General features: G+C 39.6%; 1 protein-coding gene across 1 annotated transcript in view; it reads left to right on the forward strand.

Moving 5' to 3' along the window:
* The window catches only part of ARID5B (AT-rich interaction domain 5B), a 196,692-nt gene that overhangs the window by 82,316 nt on the left and 94,164 nt on the right, over window positions 1–20,212 (forward strand). Inside the window, exon 4 of the mRNA XM_055425649.2 lies at window positions 13,148–13,378. Coding sequence (XP_055281624.1) covers window positions 13,148–13,378 — 231 coding nt within the window. The remainder of the gene's footprint in view (window positions 1–13,147; window positions 13,379–20,212) is intronic.

Here is a 20,212-nt window from a genome sequence, read left to right on the forward strand (position 1 = left end):
GGAGGATAACTTTCTCGAGGTTCTTTCAGCCTTTTGGGAAGAGCTGCTGGTCCAGAGCCTAGAGTGAACTAATGACATATGACAGCTCTTACTTGTTGACAAGACGTTCAGATGTTAACTGCAATACTGTCTATAGACAGTTGGCATTTGTCAATGGCCCTTCAAAGATCTAGGAGGGATAAGAAGAAATTAGGACACTGACTGTGCCCTCCAGGAGTTGATAGTTTAGTTACTGGTTGAAAAGACACCTCTTTTCCTTTCAAGAAGCAATGAAGAGTGCACCCAGGTAGAAAATATAACCCTTGCCAGGAAGTCCTCCTTTTTTAAAAAAATTGCATAAAATGTATGCATATAACATTTACCACTGTAACCATTTTTAAATGTAAAATTCAGTGACACTACATGCATTCCTAGTGTTGTACAACCATTCAGTTCAGTTCAGTCATTACCACTGTTTATTTCCAGCTTTTTCATCATCCTAAACAGAAACTCTGTACCCACTAAGCAGTAACTCCCCATCCCCTGCCTCTGACCCTAGCTCCAGGCCCTGGAAACCTCTATTCTCTGTCTGTCAGAATTGGCCTATTCTAGATACTTCATATAAAATAGAATCATACATTATCTTGCCTTTGTCTGGCTTATTTTACTTAGCATAATGTTTTCAAAATTCATTCATCATTGTTGCATGTATCAGAACTTCATTCCTCTTTATGGCTAAATAATACTCCATTGTATGCATAACCACACTGTTTATTTATCTGTTGTTGGACACTTGAGTTTCTACTTTTTGGCTCTCATGATTAATGCTGCTGTTAATGTTGATGTACAGGTATCTGTTTGAGGTCTTGTTTTTAGTTCTTTGGAATATATACCTAGGAGTGGAATTACTAGGTCATAGGATTATTCACTGGAGAAGGAAATGGCAACCCACTCCAGTACTCTTGCCTGGAAAATCCCATGGACGGAGGAGCCTGGTAGGCTGCAGTCCATGGGATCGCTGGGAATCGGACACAACTGAGCGACTTCACTTTCACTTTCATGCATTGGAGAAGGAAATGGCAACCCACTCCAGTGTTCTTGCCTGGAGAATCCCAGGGACGGGGGAGCCTGGTGGGCTGCCGTCTCTGGGGTCGCACAGAGTCGGACATGACTGAAGTGACTTAGCAGCAGGATTATTCAATATGTAACTTTTTAAGGAACTTCCAGACTGTTTTTCACTGTAGCTATACCACTTTACATTTTCACCAGCAAAGTATGAGGGTTCCAGGTTTTCAACATCCTCACCAACATTTGGAGTTTATTGTTTTTGTTTTTATTTATATTTTAAGTAATAATAGTATTACTAGTAGGTGTGAAGTAGCATCTATGGTTTCGGTTTGCATTTTGCTAGTGACTAATGATATAGAATAATTTTTCATGTGCCATTTGTATAACTTCTTTGGAGAAATATCTATTCAAGTCTTTTTAAATGGAATTGTTTCTGTTTTTGCTGTTTTAAGAGCTATTTGTTTTCTGTATATTAATCCTTCATTTACTTTATGATTTGCAAATATTTTCTCCTGTTCTATGGGTTATCTTTTCACTTTCTTGATAGTGTCCTTTGGTACAAAAAAGTTTTAAATTTTGATGACGTTCAGTTTATATTTTGTTCTAGTTGCCTACACTTTTGGTGTTATGCTTAAGAAACCATTGTGAAATCCAAGGTAATGAAGGTTTCCTCCTGTGTTTTGTAGTCTTAACTCTTAAATTTGAGTCTTTGATAAATTTTGAGTTAGTTTTTATATGTGGTGTGAGGTAAGGGTCAAATGCATTCTTTTCCTATCAATACTTAGTTTTCACCCACATCATTTGTTGAAAAAACTGTCTTTTCCCATTGGAATGGTCTTGGCGCCCTGTTGAAAGATTTGAAAGTTTATTTCTGGATTCTTTATTCTATTGGATCACATTTGAGCCTTAGGCCAGTACCACACTGCTTTGATTACTGTAGCTTTGTAGTAAGTTTTGAAATAGGACTGTGTAAGTCCTCCAGTTTTGTTCTTTCTTAAGATTAACTACTTGAGATCTCTTGAAATTCCATATAAATTTGCCAGATGTTCCTGGGCTTTCCTGGTGGCTCAGATGGTAAAGAATCTGCCTGCAATCCCGGAGACCTGGGGTTCAGAAGATCCCCTGGAGAAGGGAATGGCTACCCACTCCAGTATTCTTGCCTGGAGAATTCCATGGGCAGAGGAGCCTGGCAGGCTACAGTCCATGGGGTCACAAAGAGTCAGATACAACTGAGCGACTAACACACTTTGCCAGATGTCCACATCTTTTAAAAAAAAGTTGTACAGTAAAAATGCAGACAAACAGGAGAAAATAAGAATCCCAGATAATGTCACAATCTAGGTGTACCCACTGTTAATGATTTTTAGGCGTTAGACAAGACAACAGGAGATATCTCCTCACACCTTCTAGGATGGCTGTCAACAAGACAAATAATGACAAATAATAGCAAGTGTTAGAAAAGATATCAGAAACCTCATACACTGTTGAAGAGAATGTAAAATGGTGTAGCCACACTGGAAAACAGTCTGGCAGTTCTTTAAAAGGGCAAATGTAGAATTACCATATGACCCATCAATTTTATTCCTAGGTATATATACACAAGAGAAATGAAAACATATACCCACACAAAAACTTTTACACAAATGTTGATAGCAGCATTATCCATAAATAGCCAAAGAGTGGAAATAATCCAAATGTCTCATCACTTGATGGAATGGATAAATAAAATGTGGTATATCCATACAATGGGATATTATTAAGAATAAAAGGAAATGAAATGCTGATTGTTGTTTAGTCACTCAGTTGTGTCCTGCTCTTTTGCAACCCAAGGACTGTAGCCCACCAGATTCCTCTGTCCATGGGATTTCCTAGGCAGAAATATTGGAGTAGGTTGCCATTTCCTTCTCCAGGGGATCTTCCCAACCCGAGAATTGAACTCACATCTCCCGCACTGCAGGCAGATTCTTTACCTGGGAAGCCTTGAAATAGTGATATACTCTACAATATGTATGAACCTTGAAAACATTATGCTAAGTGATAGAAGCTGTTATTAAAGAACTACATATTGTGTGAATCCATTTATATTAAATGTCCAGACTAGGCAAAGTTATAGAGGTAGAAAGTAGGTTAGTAGTTGCCTAGAATTGGTGAGGGGCAAAGAGATGTGGAATGAGGGGATACAGGGGTTCTTTTGGGAAAATGAAAATGTTATAAATTTAATTATAGTGATAGATGCAAACTTAAATATACTGAAAGCTTGTACATTTTAAATGAATGAATTATTTGTTACATGAATTCTATCTCAATAATGCTATTAAACAAAAGACAAGAGGGTGAGCATATTATTATTTCATACCTGTATTTTCACTGACTCTAACAGAAGCATCTTTGCAAGATCTTAAATGTTATTTGATTTTATTATGTTTAATGACCACAGAGTTTTAATGAAAGTAGCCATACTTTGATGTTATTTTTCCAGATATAATATATGTTCTGTTATACAGTATATATAAACACACACATACACATGTGTATGTATGTATATAGAATGGGGCTTCAAAATGCTAGGCATTAGTAATCAACATTAATCAATTTACACTTTTTGGTGTTTAGTGCTCCACGAGTTCAGTTCGGTTCAGTTGCTCAGTTGTGTCTGACTCTCTGCAACCCCATGGACTGCAGCACGCCTGTCTTCCGTGTCCATCACCAGCTTCCAGAGCGTACTCAAACTCATGTTCATCAAGTCGGTGTCACTATTCAACCATCTCATCCTCTGTCGTCTCCTTCTCCTCCTGCCTTCAATCTTTCCCAGCATCAGGGTCTTTTCCAATGAGTCAGTTCTTCACATCAGGTTGCCAAAGTACTGGAGTTTCAGCTTCAGCATCAGTCCTTCCAATGAATATTCAGGACTGATTTCCTTTAGGATTAGTGCTCCATACACAGGCTTTTCCCCCAAGATATAAACCATATGGGAAATGATGAGATTTAACCTGATCAGTGTTGACTACTTGTGAAATAATCATGTCCATGGAAGTCATGACAAATAGTGATTAGTCATTTTGTTAAGGCACAAATTCACATTTTACATGCTAAGAAACTAACGTGTGGAAGTTAAATCATTTAGCTATTGATCTGTCCAGCATCTCACTTTAGTTAGGTTTATTCGTAAGTTTGGGGGTTCAGGAGGGTCTCTCAAATGTCAGAGGCTTACAAGGCAGCTGCAGTAATGGTATTATGGCTCTCACAATGACAGCAGACATAAACTAAAAACTGAAAAATAGAAAGTTGTGTAGCTATTTTTTTTAAGACCAGTTGTACTAATGATGGTCTGATTTCCCTCTCTTACAGCAACTTTGCTATGGTAACCAGAGGGGCTAACTGAATCTTAAAAGTAGCTTCCTGTCAGCCAAGAGAGGGTTTATTTAAACTAAGTTCACAGCCAATATAATAGCCTTACTTGGGTCACTAATAAATAAATAAATGCATAAATTAATCTCTGAGAAAACTTTTGGCACAGTTTTAGGGTAGGAGAAATTTTGTCCAAGCTCTGGCTCCTATGTGGTCTCCTGGGCTCTTTATAGTCTCTTCTTCAGACACTGAAACTCACTAAGAGTGAATAGTTGACTTGAAGCTAAACAGTTAACCCTGTGAGTGGGAGGCAGGTCAAGGCAGGTCAGGTCCCTCAGAATTACACCCCAGATGTGGTTACCACTTTTACCTACAGGTCTGTCTAGGCATGTGGTCTCACCAGTAGATACACCTGCTGCATAATCCCTGTCTTGTGTGACCTTTAAATTTGTCTGAGATGAACCATGTGGGTATCACATGCATAATTCTCAGGAAGAAATCTAATGTGGCTTTTAAATGTGGCTTAGAATTCAGTGACTGCTTGGTGGATGCTTGGTGGTAGAGGCTGGCTTTGCCTCCCAGTGGGTTCATTTGTTCCTTGAAATGATGGCGTGCTTGGTTTTAGTGTAGCTTTCTGTTGTTTTCTTTTTTGGGTGATGAAGTAATAGTAGGGCAAAAGCTGATATTAACATATTAACACATATTTTTATATTTGTGTGGCCATCCATTTGAAGTGGTTTGCTTTTGGAAACAGCTGGTTAAAACCCTGGGTTTTTACATTTGAAATATTCTTTGTTCTGTTTGCAACCCTGAACCGGCATATTTTCCCACATTTTATAAGTTCTAAAGTGATGTTTTTGTTGCCTATCCTGGGAAGATATGTCTTTTCATTTATCAAAATAAATGGCAAGCTTGGGACCATTTAAAATAGTTTTTTTTTTTTTTTAGTTAATAAAGCCAATCTTCTTGTTCTGTTATGTTAAAAGGACATTATCTTTTTATTGTCAGTTCTGTTTGGCTAGGTCTGTTTTCTGTCTTAGCGATCTGAGGGCTGCCCCACTTGCTTACTGTGTAGAGAATTACAAAACCATTAAGGGTGGGGCAGCACCAGCTGACTTACAGTACAAACCATTTCTCAAAATAACCACAACAGTGCAATACTGATGTGCAATTTACGTCACAGTCTGTTTTTATGAAATAGTTTGTGGCATTTTCATTTCTATTCCGGATGGAATCTTGTTCTCTCTCCCTGTTAATCAGGCATTTAATTTATTTTTATTATTAATATTTTCCACTCCTTGTCTTGGCATGCCTCCAATTTAACAGCTTTGATGAGGGGAAAAAAAAAAACAACCTGATCTTTCCCCACCCCAACTCTTCAGCATCAGTTTAACTGTAACTGTATTTTCCCCTTTGGGTACTAAGTTGACTGCCTTATGAGAGATGTAGGGACACATTACACATTTATACAGGTTGTAATCAGAAATTGATAAAGTTGACATACAGCTTTGAATTTTAAACGCTTTCAGCCAATTCAGGCTATTTAGTCATAGGCACTGCTGCATTTTCCTTTTACAAATGTCTTTCTGTATAATGTCCTGTAATTAGAACAGGAAATCATTGAGTAACTGTAAGATGAATAAGAGCACTTAGACTGAAAGGAAAATTACCTTCCGAGAAATTATATGCCTTTTTTTTTTTGCTGCATGTTACAATGTTGGTAATGATAGTAACAGCTGTAGCTACTCTTATCTGTAGAATTTTCATGCTTAGGTTTTCTGGAATAAAAAAATTTCATTTTCAGTAGTAATCAGAAATGAATGGATGGAAAATAGGAAATGCCTAATTATGACAAATATTCAGTGTCACAACAGAGCAGCAATTAAGTGGAAACTTCAATATAATTGTCAATAGCAGTAAGAATTGGAGCAGTGCCAGGTATATAAAGCTGATGCTTTGCCGTTGGTTGTTGCTAGGAGCACAGTGAAAAGTATAAAGCTTTGAGAAAGGAATGCCTAATGTAATAAAGTAACAGAAAGAAACATAAATCTTTGTAAGAGCCTCTCATATTGACATTTATTTTACTTAAATTGTCTGAAAACTAGACATCAAGTTTTATAACATGAGCAAATTCATATTTGCTTGGGGAACAAAAAAAAAAGAACACTGTATATTATCCTTGAAGGACTAGGGACATTGTGTCTCAAACATAACCTTCATACATATTTGGAATCTTTTAAGTGAAAATCTTTAAATGTTTGTTTCTATTGGCATCCAAATGCATTTGCCCTAATACGATTAAGAGAACTAAAGGGCAAAATACTTGGCAGATTTTTCACTTGAGGTAATTAGGTGCAGGAAGGAACATGCATACTTTTTCCACCAGGCTCTATAAAATCCTGGTGCGAGGGTTTTTTAAGCTTTTTTTTTTTTTAAGCTTACTGTGATGTTAGAAGTAGATTATAGTGGTTTTCAGTAAGCATACTAGTGTGATGTTTCCGAAACAAGCCTTCTCTCCTCCCCCTAGAATGAAAAAGAAAGTTACATTTCTAAATTGTTGTGTAAGAGATAAAAGCAAATTTCTCCTCCGGAATTTATGTTTTCAGCCTTCTGTGCATTTGGCCACCATTATCTATTTTAAAAAATAGCATTATGGATATTTGAAAGTCAATGCTCCATTAATTCATTGTGTTTGCTATTTCATGCATCTCTCTTTTTACAAAGACAACTTGAGCGACATGCTATTCAGAATGAATGCGGGCTCTTACCCTCTCCCCCCACCCTCTCCCCACCCCCAGCCCAATGCTGAGGATTAAAGCAATGGTATACAGTTACTGTTTGAAAAGCTTGGGTGGAGTCTCTCGTTGTAATTATAGTTTCTCAGTGGAATTCTGTTTTGGACTTTGAAAATATATAAATAAGTGAAAAATTGACATTGAGAGAGGTTAACAAAACGTGTAATTATGATATAAGTGCAGGATTAGAGTAATTTTGGTTGAGCATTACAAGCAGTGTACTTTTAGGTATTAACTTTTAATAGGCAAAGTTCTTTTCATTGAAGTTGAAATGAGGTTGAGTAATTTGGGGACTCATTCTCTTTGAATATTTCATTTTAAAATAGGCATACTCATAAGCATACTCACTCACTTTTTTTTTTGGTGGAGGGGGTACTTGAGGAATGGGATGACATTTTAATAGAATATCATAATTATGGTCTGAAATTTCAGTCTTTGGTACCATTAATTTATTGCTGGTCATTTTCTGTTGACAGAAATCAAATAATGTATATATAACCCAACCAACTGCAGCCAACTAGTGTGTGTTAGAGAAAGATTCCTTAGGGTAATACTTTGATTTCTTTCCCTATGTGGGTGTGGCTGAAAGATAATCTTTGTTCCAGGAACACTTTGTTTGTCTTTTGCTAAACAAATGTGCAATTTATCCACTCTTTATTCATTCTATATTTATCTGCTAGACCTGTTATGAATTGGAAAGGGGGAAATGTCCTACACAGCCTTATTGTCAGCTTCATGCGTAACTTTGTATAGGAGTGTCTGTTTATGTGTGTATGAAATGCATAGGAGGTAGGAAGTAACTGAGGAATTTAAGGAAGAATTCTTGAAAGGATTGTTTGGCTTTATTTGTTTCTTAGCATACTAGGGCAAAATAAAATATGACAGCTGTTGAACAATTTACTTTTTTGTAGCTGTGTCAGGAAGAAGTTAATTTAATGTGAAGGCTTAGGAGGGAGTTATAGGATCATAGAATTTTGGACTTGGAAAGCACATCCAAACCCATAGTTTTATATTCACCTTTCATAGTAAAGTGACCACACTTTGCCTTAAAAAAAAAAGTTTCTTCGGTTCATGAAGCTTCTACCTAAACCACAAAGAAGAGACTCAGGGTATCTTCTTCACTCAGTGAAACTTTGACCTAGATGAATTGTTGGTTCTCCCAGATCTCACCTTTACACTGGATCTTATCTTGACGCTCACCTAGAATGCTTGTTCACCTCTGCACAGGAGTCCTCAGGGTCTCATGGGCTTCCTCTGCTTTTTGTAAAGATTAAAGACAGCTCCTCTGGGAACATCTAATTGTAAGGTTGGAAATTTGCCTCTGTCCAAACAATGCTGTGGATGCTGATTGCAGCCATGAAATTAAAAGGCGCTTGCTCCTTGGAAGGAAAGTTATGACCAACCTAGATAGTATATTAAAAAGCAGAGACATTACTTTGCCAACCAAGGTCCGTCTAGTCAAAGCTATGGTTTTTCCAGTGGTCATGTATGGATGTGAGAGTTGGACTGTGAAGAAAGCTGAGCACCGAAGAATTGATGCTTTGGAACAATGGTGTTGGAGAAGACTCTTGAGAGTCCCTTGGACTGCAAGGAGATCCAACCAGTCCATTCTGAAGGAGATCGATCCTGGGTGTTCATTGGAAGGACTGATGCTAAAGCTGAAACTCCAATACTTTGGCCCCTCATGTGATGAGTTGACTCACTGGAAAAGACTGATGCTGGGAAGAATTGGGGGCGGAAGGAGAAGGGGACGACAGAGAATAAGATGGCTGGATGGCATCACTGACTTGATGGACATGAGTTTGAGTGAACTCCGGGAGTTGGTGATGGACAGGGAGGCCTGGCGTGCTGTGATTCATGGGGTGGCAAAGAGTTGGTCACAACTGAGCGACTGAACTGAACTGAAATGAAACAATGCTGAAATTCTGCTCCAAATAGATGGTTCTGTTCATGTACAACAAAATTATAATGATTTTTTTTTTAATCAGTAAGCACTGCCACATTACACAGGGTCCCAGCTGTGCTAACCTCTCAGCCAGGGGTAGGGATTCTAGGCTTGCACAGCCTAAGAGTTGGCTTGATTTCCTATCATGTAGATAGAAAGTAGAAAGTTGATAAATGTGAAGATGTGTCAATATTGTTAAATTGTTACAATGGGAATTGAGGTATTCCAAAATAACACTAACGTAACCAGAGTAGAAGAATTCTAACTTAGAACAGGCTGAATTCCACAGTTGTGGATGATACAGACGTCTCCTATTTCATTTGATCAAAGACCACCATCCTCACTCCTAATGTTGTAAATTAGTTAAATCCCTTCAACAACAATATGCCAAAGGAAAGATAATTTACTTCAGCCACACCCATAGAGGAAAAGAAATCAAGATATTACCCTAAGGATAATGTTGTTATTATTAGTGACATTTTGTCATAATGAAAAGCTCCATCAAGCTTGGAGTTAAAAAGTTGAGTTATAATCTCACCTCTCACTTTCTAGTTCCTTGAAATCGTAGAGTAGTCACTTGAGAATCTGAATCTGGACTTTCCCATCTCTAAGGGAATATTAACAAGGTGTCATGGCACTAATAGGGTTGTCGTGAGAAACAGCAACAAAAGATATGTTGTGTGAAAGGCCTTTGTCAATTGTAATGTTTTATTATTAGCACCAGCCATCGCAGTAATATTTTTGCTCTGCTTTCTAAGCAGGAAAGCAGTTCCTCCTATTTTTAAGAGTGCTTTTTTACATTTGTTGTCTTCTGTGATGCCTGTAACAATGTTAGTAAAGTGGCAAGGAAAAGGGAATTTGGTCCCGTATTGTTTCAGGTACAGTGGGGTTTTGGATAGGAATATGTAACTGAAAATAGGAAAATATGTGTGTGTGTGTGTGGAAAGAAAGATCAAAACCCAACTGAGTAAGTCATTGTAAGTCTATGCAAAAAAGCTAACCTCAGGTGGTGGTTTCACATTTTAATGTACATGAACTATCTTGGAACTTGTCAAAGATATAATAAATTCCTGGGCCACTGCCTTAGAGATTCTGAATCAGAGGTTCTTAAGGTTCTCGGCCTTCCTGCATTCTCCCGTGTGATTCTGATATGGGCAGTCCCAGAACATTCTTAGAGATGCTGTCTCCAGAATGAATGGACATCGTTCATAGCATGTGTTTCCATGACTTGGGATCAGAGGAAATTTGCTTTTTTTCTTCCAATAGAAAGAAAAGGACTCAAGGTTTGGTTAGTGCTTTATAGACTGTGTGAAGAAATAGAGACAAATATTGCAAGGATGAGGGAGTTAAAAAAAAAAAGTCATTTCTAAGTACAGAACATAGCCAGGAACTGATTTTATCCAGAATAGATATTAAGAAGAACCTAGAGATGGCATCCTCATGGAGAATGAAGGAATAGGAAGGAAGTGAAGTAGTCCCAAGAGTCCAGGTGACATCTTCTGCTATAAAACCAACTCTGAAACATCCATTTTTTTCTCTGTTGTTCAACCTTAGAAGTATGACTTTCTCCATTTCAAGAACGTGTAAAGACAGTAGTACAGTGTCTCCCCCGACACACCCAACACCACTCCCATCGCAGAAGTGAAATCAGCGGGCATTTTATGGTATTTACTATGTACCAGAGATGGTGTTAGGGGCTGAGCATGCTGAAATAAATCCTGGGGGTTCATGGTTATACTCCCTGGCTCTCTTCTTGGATGATCTTGGGCAAATCTTGGTCATCTTGGACAAATAGAGTGCAATAATGCAATTGACACATTAGAGGCTGCTTCTTCAAATAGTACTCAGACACTCTGGAATTCTGATGATGTTTTCATAAATATTTTCACTAAAACTTTTTTTCACTTTAACTCTATAGAAAGCACAAATTTGACCTAGTGTCGTGGTCTACTATAGAAATCTCAAGTTGGCATGCCTTGGGACATGTATCAGCATCTTCAAACTATTTTTCATTGGGGACTTGCCTTCAGTGTAAACATATTTCCATTTAATTAAGTGTGCCAGCTGATGAAGTGGCTACCCACAAACCAGGCAGGAGTCTAAGCAACATAAACTGTTAAAAGATGTCATCTTGAAAGCAGCTAAACATCTCCATTCTGGAAGAAGCCTCCAGCCTGAGGAACTAAGTGAACATAATTAGAAATACATCTGGGTATTGGCCTCCTGTCTGCAAAGGTCACATGCACACCTTCCATGGGTACTGGTTATGTTCCATCATTATGTTCTGTCCCTCCTCATTCGTCTCCCACTGGTTGCCAGATGGCCATGATAATGTTGGTATCCTTAACAACTGTTTTGTGCAATTCCCTGCAGCATGGTAAAGGCTCGAAATATTGAGTGTTTTCCCTTTGGATAAGCAAGTGACATATCTGGGAATTGCTTGCAAACGCCCCGATGGTGTGGTTATAGAGAGTGATGGCAAACTGGGTCATGGAGCCCAAATTCAGCTTGACATTGTGCCGGTAGCAGGATACCAAAGGGGAGGGGGAGGTTGCCATTTCTCAAGCTTAAGATGAAAGAAGGATTAATCCATGCAGAATCTAGTTTTTGTAAGTATAGTGACATGGAAATAAGCGTTAAGATCATTATAAGAGGGAGCTTCATTGAAGTTGCTGAAATGTTCTCCTGAGTTAAGGTGGTTCTGATGGAGCTCTCACGAGGATGCCTGGAGAGTCCTCTCCGTGTGGTTCTCTGAATTGTGCCAAGTTACCAGATGGATTTGAGGAACATTAGAAGACAGGGGGTATGGGTCGGGGGAGGGTGGAGAAGGTGGATGTATCAATCACACTGAGATATATCACACTACAAAAAACCACCGCTAGACCAGACTCACTTGAAACAAGTGTTTATGTTGTACATCCATTTGGACCAACCAGGTGCTTTATTCGGAGAAGGCAATGGCAAGCCACTCCAGTACTCTTGCCTAGAAAATCACATGGACAGAGGAGCCTGGTGGGCTGCAGTCCGTGGGGTCGCTACTAGTCAGACATGACTGAGCGACTTCACTTTTACTTTTCACTTTCACACATTGGAGAAGGAAATGGCAACCCACTCCAGTGTTCTTGCCTGGAGAATCCCAGGGATGGCGGAGCCTGGCCGGCTGCTGTCTGTGGGGTCACACAGAGTCGGACACGACTGACGCGACTTAGCAGCAGCAGCAGGTGCTTTATTCCATGTTATCCTCACTCAAGACCAAAACTGGCTGAGCAGCCACTATCTGAACCATTGCAGATGTCCAGAACAAAGGGAGGGAGACAGTATGGTTAGTTGCACTCTGGCTCTTAAAGGTGCCACCCACTTCTGCCATATTTCACTGGCCATAACCAGTCACATGGCCACTTGTCTTCAATGGGTGGTCTTTCCACAGAACCATAAAGGGAGCAAGATATATCCAGTGAATAGCACTAACAACCAGCAGAGCAGTTGATGATGTTCTGGAGACCCATGGATATCTCTCTTGGGCCAGATGGCCTTTAGACAGGCTTCAAGCACTGAAAGGTTATATAATCCAAAATAAAACCAACACGAAGCTGTGGAAAGAAATACAAAGAAGCTCAGCAAAATTCTGAATTTTCCTGTTGATAAAATAATGATATTAATTATAAATAAAATATAATAATATATTTATGCACATCAGATTCTTTCAAAACAATTTTCTGGTTCTGCTGCTTGCCAGTGACCTAAACATTCTTCAGTCTGTCTGTGGGATTATGGATCCAACCCTTTCTTTCTTTATTGGTACCTGAGGCTTTTTCATGGAGCTGGATGAGAAATGGGACTGAGAGGAGGCTAGCATCAGCCAGACTGTGCTAAAAATGAAGCAATACAAGAATCTTGCTGAAGACTATATTTTTAGTACAAAACCAGAGGTGAGCATTGAAATGATGCCATGGCTGCCACAGTTCTTTGTTGGAGGGAAGAAAGTAACGGAAGTGTTTTCTCGTTTGTCTAGGGGAGGATGAGGAAGAAATGAACGTCATAGTTCTCAGCTACCCTCAGTACTGCCGCTACCGTTCCATGCTGAAACGCATCCAGGATAAGCCGTCTTCCATTCTCTTGGACCAGTTTGCGTTAGCCCTGGGGGGCATCGCAGTGGTCAGCAAGAACCCTCAGATCCTGTACTGTCGGGACACCTTCGACCACCCGACTCTCATAGAAAATGAGAGCATATGCGATGAATTTGGTGAGTCTTTTCTTGATTATTTTTTCCTACATGAAACTTGTGCGTGTGTGGCTGGTTGTTTTCAGTTCTTGTTAGGAGCAGCGGTGGGGAACGGGGCTGACTTTCACAAGCCTGGTGTGCCGCCCCCACTGCCCTCTTCCCCCAGTGATTGCCGCAATAAGACGTCACTGCCTCCTTGGCAGCCTCTGTTTCCCAGGGCACAGGATTATTATTTAGAATTTGTTGTTCAAGACAGAGTCTGAAACTGCTTGGTCGACCTTGAAATTGGACTTTATAGGACAGGAAGCTTTTATGCTAGTCGTTTCTTAAAATGCTTTGGCTCTTCAAATACTGATTGTTTTAAATTTAACTGATCACTCCCTTTTCCATGGTATGCCTGCGTGCTAAGTTGTTTCAGTCGTGTCCAACTGTTTGTGACCCTATGGACTATAGTCCTCCAGGTTCCTCTGTCCATGGGATTCTCCAGGCAAGAATACTGGAGTGGGTTGCCATGCCCTCCTCCAGGAGATCTTTGTGACCCAGGGATCAAACCTGCATCTCTTATGTCTCCTGCATTGGCAGACGGGTTCTTTACCACTAGTGCCACCATAAAGAACTATAAAAATGCACTAGTTTAAAAAGAATACACCATTTTAACCATTTCATTACTATAAGGTAGATAGATAGATATGTAATAGATCCCTATGTCCCTGAATTTTGAATTGCTATGAGCTGTATATGTAAAGATCACATCAGTTTCAAATACTTGGTATGAATAAAAGATTGTAAAGTAAATAAAAAGTTAACTCGGTTTAAATTTTGCTGCTGCTGCTGCTAAGTCGCTTCAGTCGTGTCTGACTCTGTGCGACCCCATAGACAGCAGCCCATCAGGTTCCCCCTTCCCTGGGATTTTCCAGGCAAGAACACTGGAGTGGGTTGCCATTTCCTTCTCCAATGCGTGAAAGTGAAAAGTGAAAGTGAAGTTGCTCATTCATGTCCGACTCTTCGCGACCCCATGGACTGCAGCCTACTAGGTTCCTCTGTCCATGGGATTTTCCAGGCAAGAGTAATGGAGTGGGTTGCCATTTCCTTATCCAATTTAGCTGATAGAATTAAACTATTTAGGTCTTAGTTAAGAGGCTGAAAACATCAACAAAATAATTGCCTTGGTTTTAATTCGTTTCACTGTTCCATAATACTGTATTTAGTTCACTTCTTTGAGATCATATGCTGTCCTATCCGTTTATTTCTTGGATGTGTTCAAAATATCTGGAGAGTAAGAAATTGCCAAATTTGTAAGTTTTGCTTGACTCTTCATCTATTTTCTTACATGTGTAAGTAATACTGGAGAAAGAAATGGCAACCCACTCCAGTATTCTTGCCTGGAGAATCCCATGGACCGCGGAGCCTGGTGGGTTACAGTTCATGGGGTTGCAAAGAGTCGGACATGACAAAGAGTGACTAAACAATAATGATAATATCTTTATACACTGTATCCATCAAAGATGGATATGTGTCCATGTATCTGTATCTGCATCTCTGTTTCGCTGACTGGCATGAGTTCTCTGTGAACCGAAGGAAAGGAGGAGAAGATAGCACATCCTCAGTTGAGGAATCCTTGCATGATGCCGTGAAAGATTTGAGACAAGATAAAATCACATCTCTCAAATCTTCACTTTCTCAAATCTTCCTTGAAGATATTGGATCATATCAGAGGTTCTTGATAGGCTGGGCAGGGATATCAGAATATTCTGGGGGTGCGTCATCATAGTACACATGTTACCTGGAAGTTCCTATATTTACGGAGGCAAGAACACCGCCCACCTCACCCTGTCCCGTCCCTGGGAATCACCCCATAGAGCAAGCAGCGTGATAACTGAGCCACGCTGACTCCTTCATTGGCACCTGGGTGGAGAAGTGGTGGAGACCTGTGGCCTAGAGAGTACGAGGGCCCTTTGAGCAGGAGCATTCCTTGATTCTGTTGGGTAATGTTTTTCCAAGGATGCCTCCTTTTGCAAAGTATGCAGATTCAGATTATTCTTCTCAGTCATCACAGGCCTCGCTGTGGCTTGGGGAATCCACGGTGACCTCTCGAGGCTGATTATTCGTGCCACCAGCAGCCCTGGAGCAGGAGTAGGTGGGATGTTGTAAATAGGTGTGGCGGGCAGAGGAGGGTGAGGGTGACCAGATGGTTTACCTGGATCCAAGAAGGAGAGGAAGAAAGAGCAGAAGGGGACGTCAGTTCATTAGACATGACTCTTTTGGGGTTACAAACTGTCTTTTTCAGATGCCTTCTACAACTCTGGCTTATCAGTCTGTAAGAGAGTAATAGTGTTTATGCAAGTTATTTTTTCCTTTTTCCAGAAAGATTTCCTTGTCATTCATAATATTGAAATAACCTTTTTTATTCAAGTAGTTGAATGTATCCAATACATTAAAAAAAAATACTTTCCAGATCAGCATTTATAAATCTTCCCTTTTCAATACTTTTTTGAGTTTTTCCTTTTCTAGCCCCTCCTCCCAAATCCTCTGTCCTGCTTGCTACTCAAGAGGTCTCTAAATTCTTGACGCAAAATAGAACTGAAAAAATACTTTCCCTAATTTAAGTGTATTCAGAATTAGAGTTTCACAATGTAATATAATGAAAAAATGTTTTAACCTTTTTGGCTAAATTAAGAGTTATTAGTCATTGAGTTTCAAAGCTGTTGCATCTAGAACTGGTAATAGAAGTTCCAATTTAACAGTGATCACAATGGTTGTTAAGAGTTACTAAATTAGTTTTAAATGTTCTCACAAACACAAGCATCTGACTTTTAAATATTTTCCTGAACTTTCTTCTGGTAATGCTGCTTTTTCTTCCCCAGTCTCTTAAAGTGGAAGCTTTCTTTTAGAATAAAGGTACCTTTGTTAAAGAGCTTCTAGATGACTAGTCTAAAAATTAGAATATTAGTATTTTTGTAGTTAAGTTTGTACTTCAAATATTTGGTACTTCTTATAGGATTTCATTTTAGTTTTAGTAAGAGAACAACAACAACAAAAACCCAAAAAACTTATTCTGACCTGATTCAAAAACCTTCACCTACATTCCTCCTTCACTTTCCACTTTTGGTCATACATCTTAATTTCCAGAGAAATTCTTTTAAACCTCCAACCGGTGCTATTTGAAATCAGCATGGGTTAAAGGGTTTGTTAAAACGTGGGGTTGGGTTTCTTCAACCAACTAACAGTTGGTGGAAGAACATAAATTTAATTAGTGACTGGCATTAAACAAATGTTCCTAATATTAAACACTGCCAGATGACTGAAACACTTCTGTCAGATTACCATGAGTGCCAGGGGGCCCACAGATGAATTTTCTACACAGTATATATTCTGTACCACACGTTTGGTGACTTCAGTAATTGGTCAAATGTAATTTAGGTAACAGTATGCCTAGGCTGTAAAAATCAAATTTTATTAGCCATATCACCAGGTGGATGAATGGTAGAGCTGATGGCAAAGAGTTTATAGCATTTAGCAGCTACACCTTTGACACATGAAATTCATAAATTGCCATAAAATACCTCCAAGGCCCTTCTCAAAAGGACAGTGTCTGCTTTCCTATGATTAAATAATGTTTATTTTATTAACTAATATATTTTTTGCTCTCTTCTATTAAATGGGGTTACAGAGTGGGGGTGAGAGAGGGGTTTCAAAAGATAAATAAAAGGCAGTCCTCGCTCATTTTGAGGATTTAAAACCTAATTGGGGAAGACAGGATTAACCCAACTGAAAGGCTAACTAATGTTACAGGAAAGTCAGGGACGAAGCATTGGATGAGTGTTGCAGAAAGCAAGCTCAGGAGGCATTTCACAGGGAGCTGAGGCGTGGAGGAAGTGGCCTGGCTGGAGAAGATAGCATGGAGAGGGGTCGGGAGAAACCTCGTGGTAAAGGCAGGGCTGGGTCTGGTTTCTAAAAATAGAGAATAGTGAGGGAGGAATAACTTGGGAGATTGGGATGGGCATATACACTGATAAGTAATAAGAACCTGCTGTGTAGCCCAGGAAACGCTCCTCAATACTCTGTAATGACTTATGTAGGAAAAGTCTTTTAAGAAAAAGAGTGGTGGATATGTGTATACATATAACTGATTAACTGTGCTGTGCACCTGAAACTAACATGGCATTGTAAATCAACTATAGTCCAATAAAGACTTTAAAAAATAAAATACAAATAGGGAGAGAGGGTATTAGAAAAGTTTTGGCCATGCCTGGATCATTTAAAATTCACATTCCAACACCACTAGGAATGACCGTCTTCACCCTAGGACAGCTGTTGGTCTCTCTTAGATTTGTTTGCCCACAGTCATCACTCTCCCGAGTCTGTGCCCTCCAGGCGGTTTTTATAAGTGGCCGGTGCCCTGTCTGCCAGTAGGACATGCGTGTGAGTCAGAGGACCTGGGCCGGGACAAACCCAGTCCACGGCTTTAAAAAGGAACTGGGCTTTCTTTCTCGAGCAGGGTTGCGCCCACATTTCCTCTGCAAGCCTTGCAGCTTATTCACACTCCCCAGGCTCATCTCTGAACGTGGACCTCGCTCCTGTGACGGCCTTGCCCAGCTGGCCGGACACCTCTCCTCCCCTTCCACCACCTCTATTGTTCTAATGTCGTCCACTGAATAACAGATTTAATTGAACAATAAAAGTAAGGCTTTCAAATCTACAGTGAGTCCCTGTAAATAAATTCTCTGTGGAATTTTATGAAGCTGTTTAATGAAAAGTTTGATTAGAAACTATTAAAGAAAAATAGAATAGATGAAATTTTCATCATTTAGACCCACATTACAGTGGTGTCATTTTGATTTTTATTTACATTGAGATATTCAGAATAGAGTAAATATATCCTGGTTTTAATTAACTATTCTCCTTACTTGGGAAAGGTTATTTTAGGCTTGAAGGGTTTTGATAGCATACCATCTGCTTTCTTCACTGTATTTTATTCAAGTCCCTTCTTTGCTCACAGTGCAGCACAATGTCTAAACCTATGACATAAGCATAAATTGAATCATATTAATGGCAGGTGATAGAAAAGCTTCAGCCTAGACATCCTGCCTGCATTCTTCCATCTTGTCAGTTACAATGCTCTTAAAGGCCATACGCTGTTTTCTTAGCAAAAGAGAATTGGCTATTTTAAAGCTAAAGCAATGGACTCCACACGAAAGCATTAAGAAAACTGATTGTATTGCACATGCAATGAGGAAATGAGCTTATAATAACGATGAGGGGAAAGTGACATTACGAATGGCATTTTTTTCCATTGTATGTAGAGATAAAAATCTTTACATAAAATTCCTGGCCCCACTGTCCTGTTAGAATCTGCTAGCATAAAGCATTTTCTGACAGCCCCCTACCTTGCCTTTCCCTCTTTTTTAATTTGATGATCCTTTGGCAAAGCACTTACCTTCATTTATAGTGTTATTGTCTCCACTGTAGAGGAAACCCACACATGCAAACAAACTGTCTGTTTTTCCTGTTAGAATAAAATGTCCACCAGTTTGTAATGCACAGTGTTTACATTAATATCACATAGATTGACTTCACATGTGCGAGGTGTTGACAGCCAAACCCAAACAGAGGCACCCGTGGCAGATAAATGGATAACTTTAAGGTATTGACTCCTATCAGAGGTGTGAGGCAGACCCAATGTAAATGAGATGAAATCTGTTTTTAAAGGTGGGTGAGGCTAAATGGATTAAGACATGGTGGGTTAAAAAAATAATAAAAATATGGTTTATTTTTGGTTTGAGTTTTTAATTGCAGAGAGACAGTAGTCGTGCTTCTAAATTCTTTGGCAGATGGTGTGTGCCCGCGTGTGGGGGTGTCTTGACCAAGGAGTGGGATGGGGTTAAAGGAAGGATGCGGTAAGTCACCTAAAAAGAACAGAGATGAGATGGACTGTCATCTTGGTGTTTGGTCCGTGTATGGAGCACCATGAGCTCTGACTGTAGGGAGAAGTTGGCTACATCCATATTAAGACATATACTCTGCTGAGGGCCTGGAGGACAACACAATGTAGTAAGAAGGGTTTTAGGCTTATAGGTATGTCACCCAGGTTAATCAAGGCCCAACCGTCTGGCTTGCTGTGCCTCTGGGCAGGTGACACAAGGCCCCTCACTTGTCCCATCTATAAAATCCTGCAATAACAGCCCACTTGCTGGGCTCAGAAAAAGTTTGTATTCATTCATTTTTTGCAAAGACATTCTCTTGATGAATGAAGATTCCCTGCTGTTTCTATTAGAGTCTTAGGCCTTAGACAACTTGTACGCCGTCATCTAAACCCACCTTGCTCTTTGAATAATAAAGGAACCGTTTTCCTAAGGCTCCAGGGCTCTCACTGGAACCTGAATGGAAAAGAAGTTTTCTACTTTTTACATTATGTTTTAAAGACACTTCTGACTCTGCCCTGAATTTTTCCATTTTCCTGTTGGGTGAAATAATGACATTATAAGCAAAAGGAGAAAAAGCAGAGGGAGGGAGGGAAACAGAAGAGGGGATAAAACCTTGCCTTTCTATGAAAGAAAACTCAGGATATATAAAATTATTTTGAAGCTTAAAGGATGAACTGGACTCTGCCCCTTCCCCTCTAAACTAATCACATGTTTTGCTGGAAATGAAAGGAAAGGCAGTTGTTTTGTTAAGGATCATGGGAATTTGTAAGTGAGTAAACATTTTTTTCTTGCCAAAGTAGGTTTCGTGGTCTCAGTGGATTTTGACGATCAAATGGCTTTGTTCCTGGTTCCTGTATACACTCAGGCTTCCCCGGCCTGCCTGCCTACCATGCCCACCCACCTCCCAAATGATAACAAGGCAGATGTTTCT

This window comes from Moschus berezovskii, chromosome 12, assembly GCF_049115385.1.
Source record: "Moschus berezovskii isolate FMDL1 chromosome 12, NW_MosBer_1.0, whole genome shotgun sequence".
In the NCBI taxonomy this organism is placed as follows: domain Eukaryota; kingdom Metazoa; phylum Chordata; class Mammalia; order Artiodactyla; family Moschidae; genus Moschus; species Moschus berezovskii.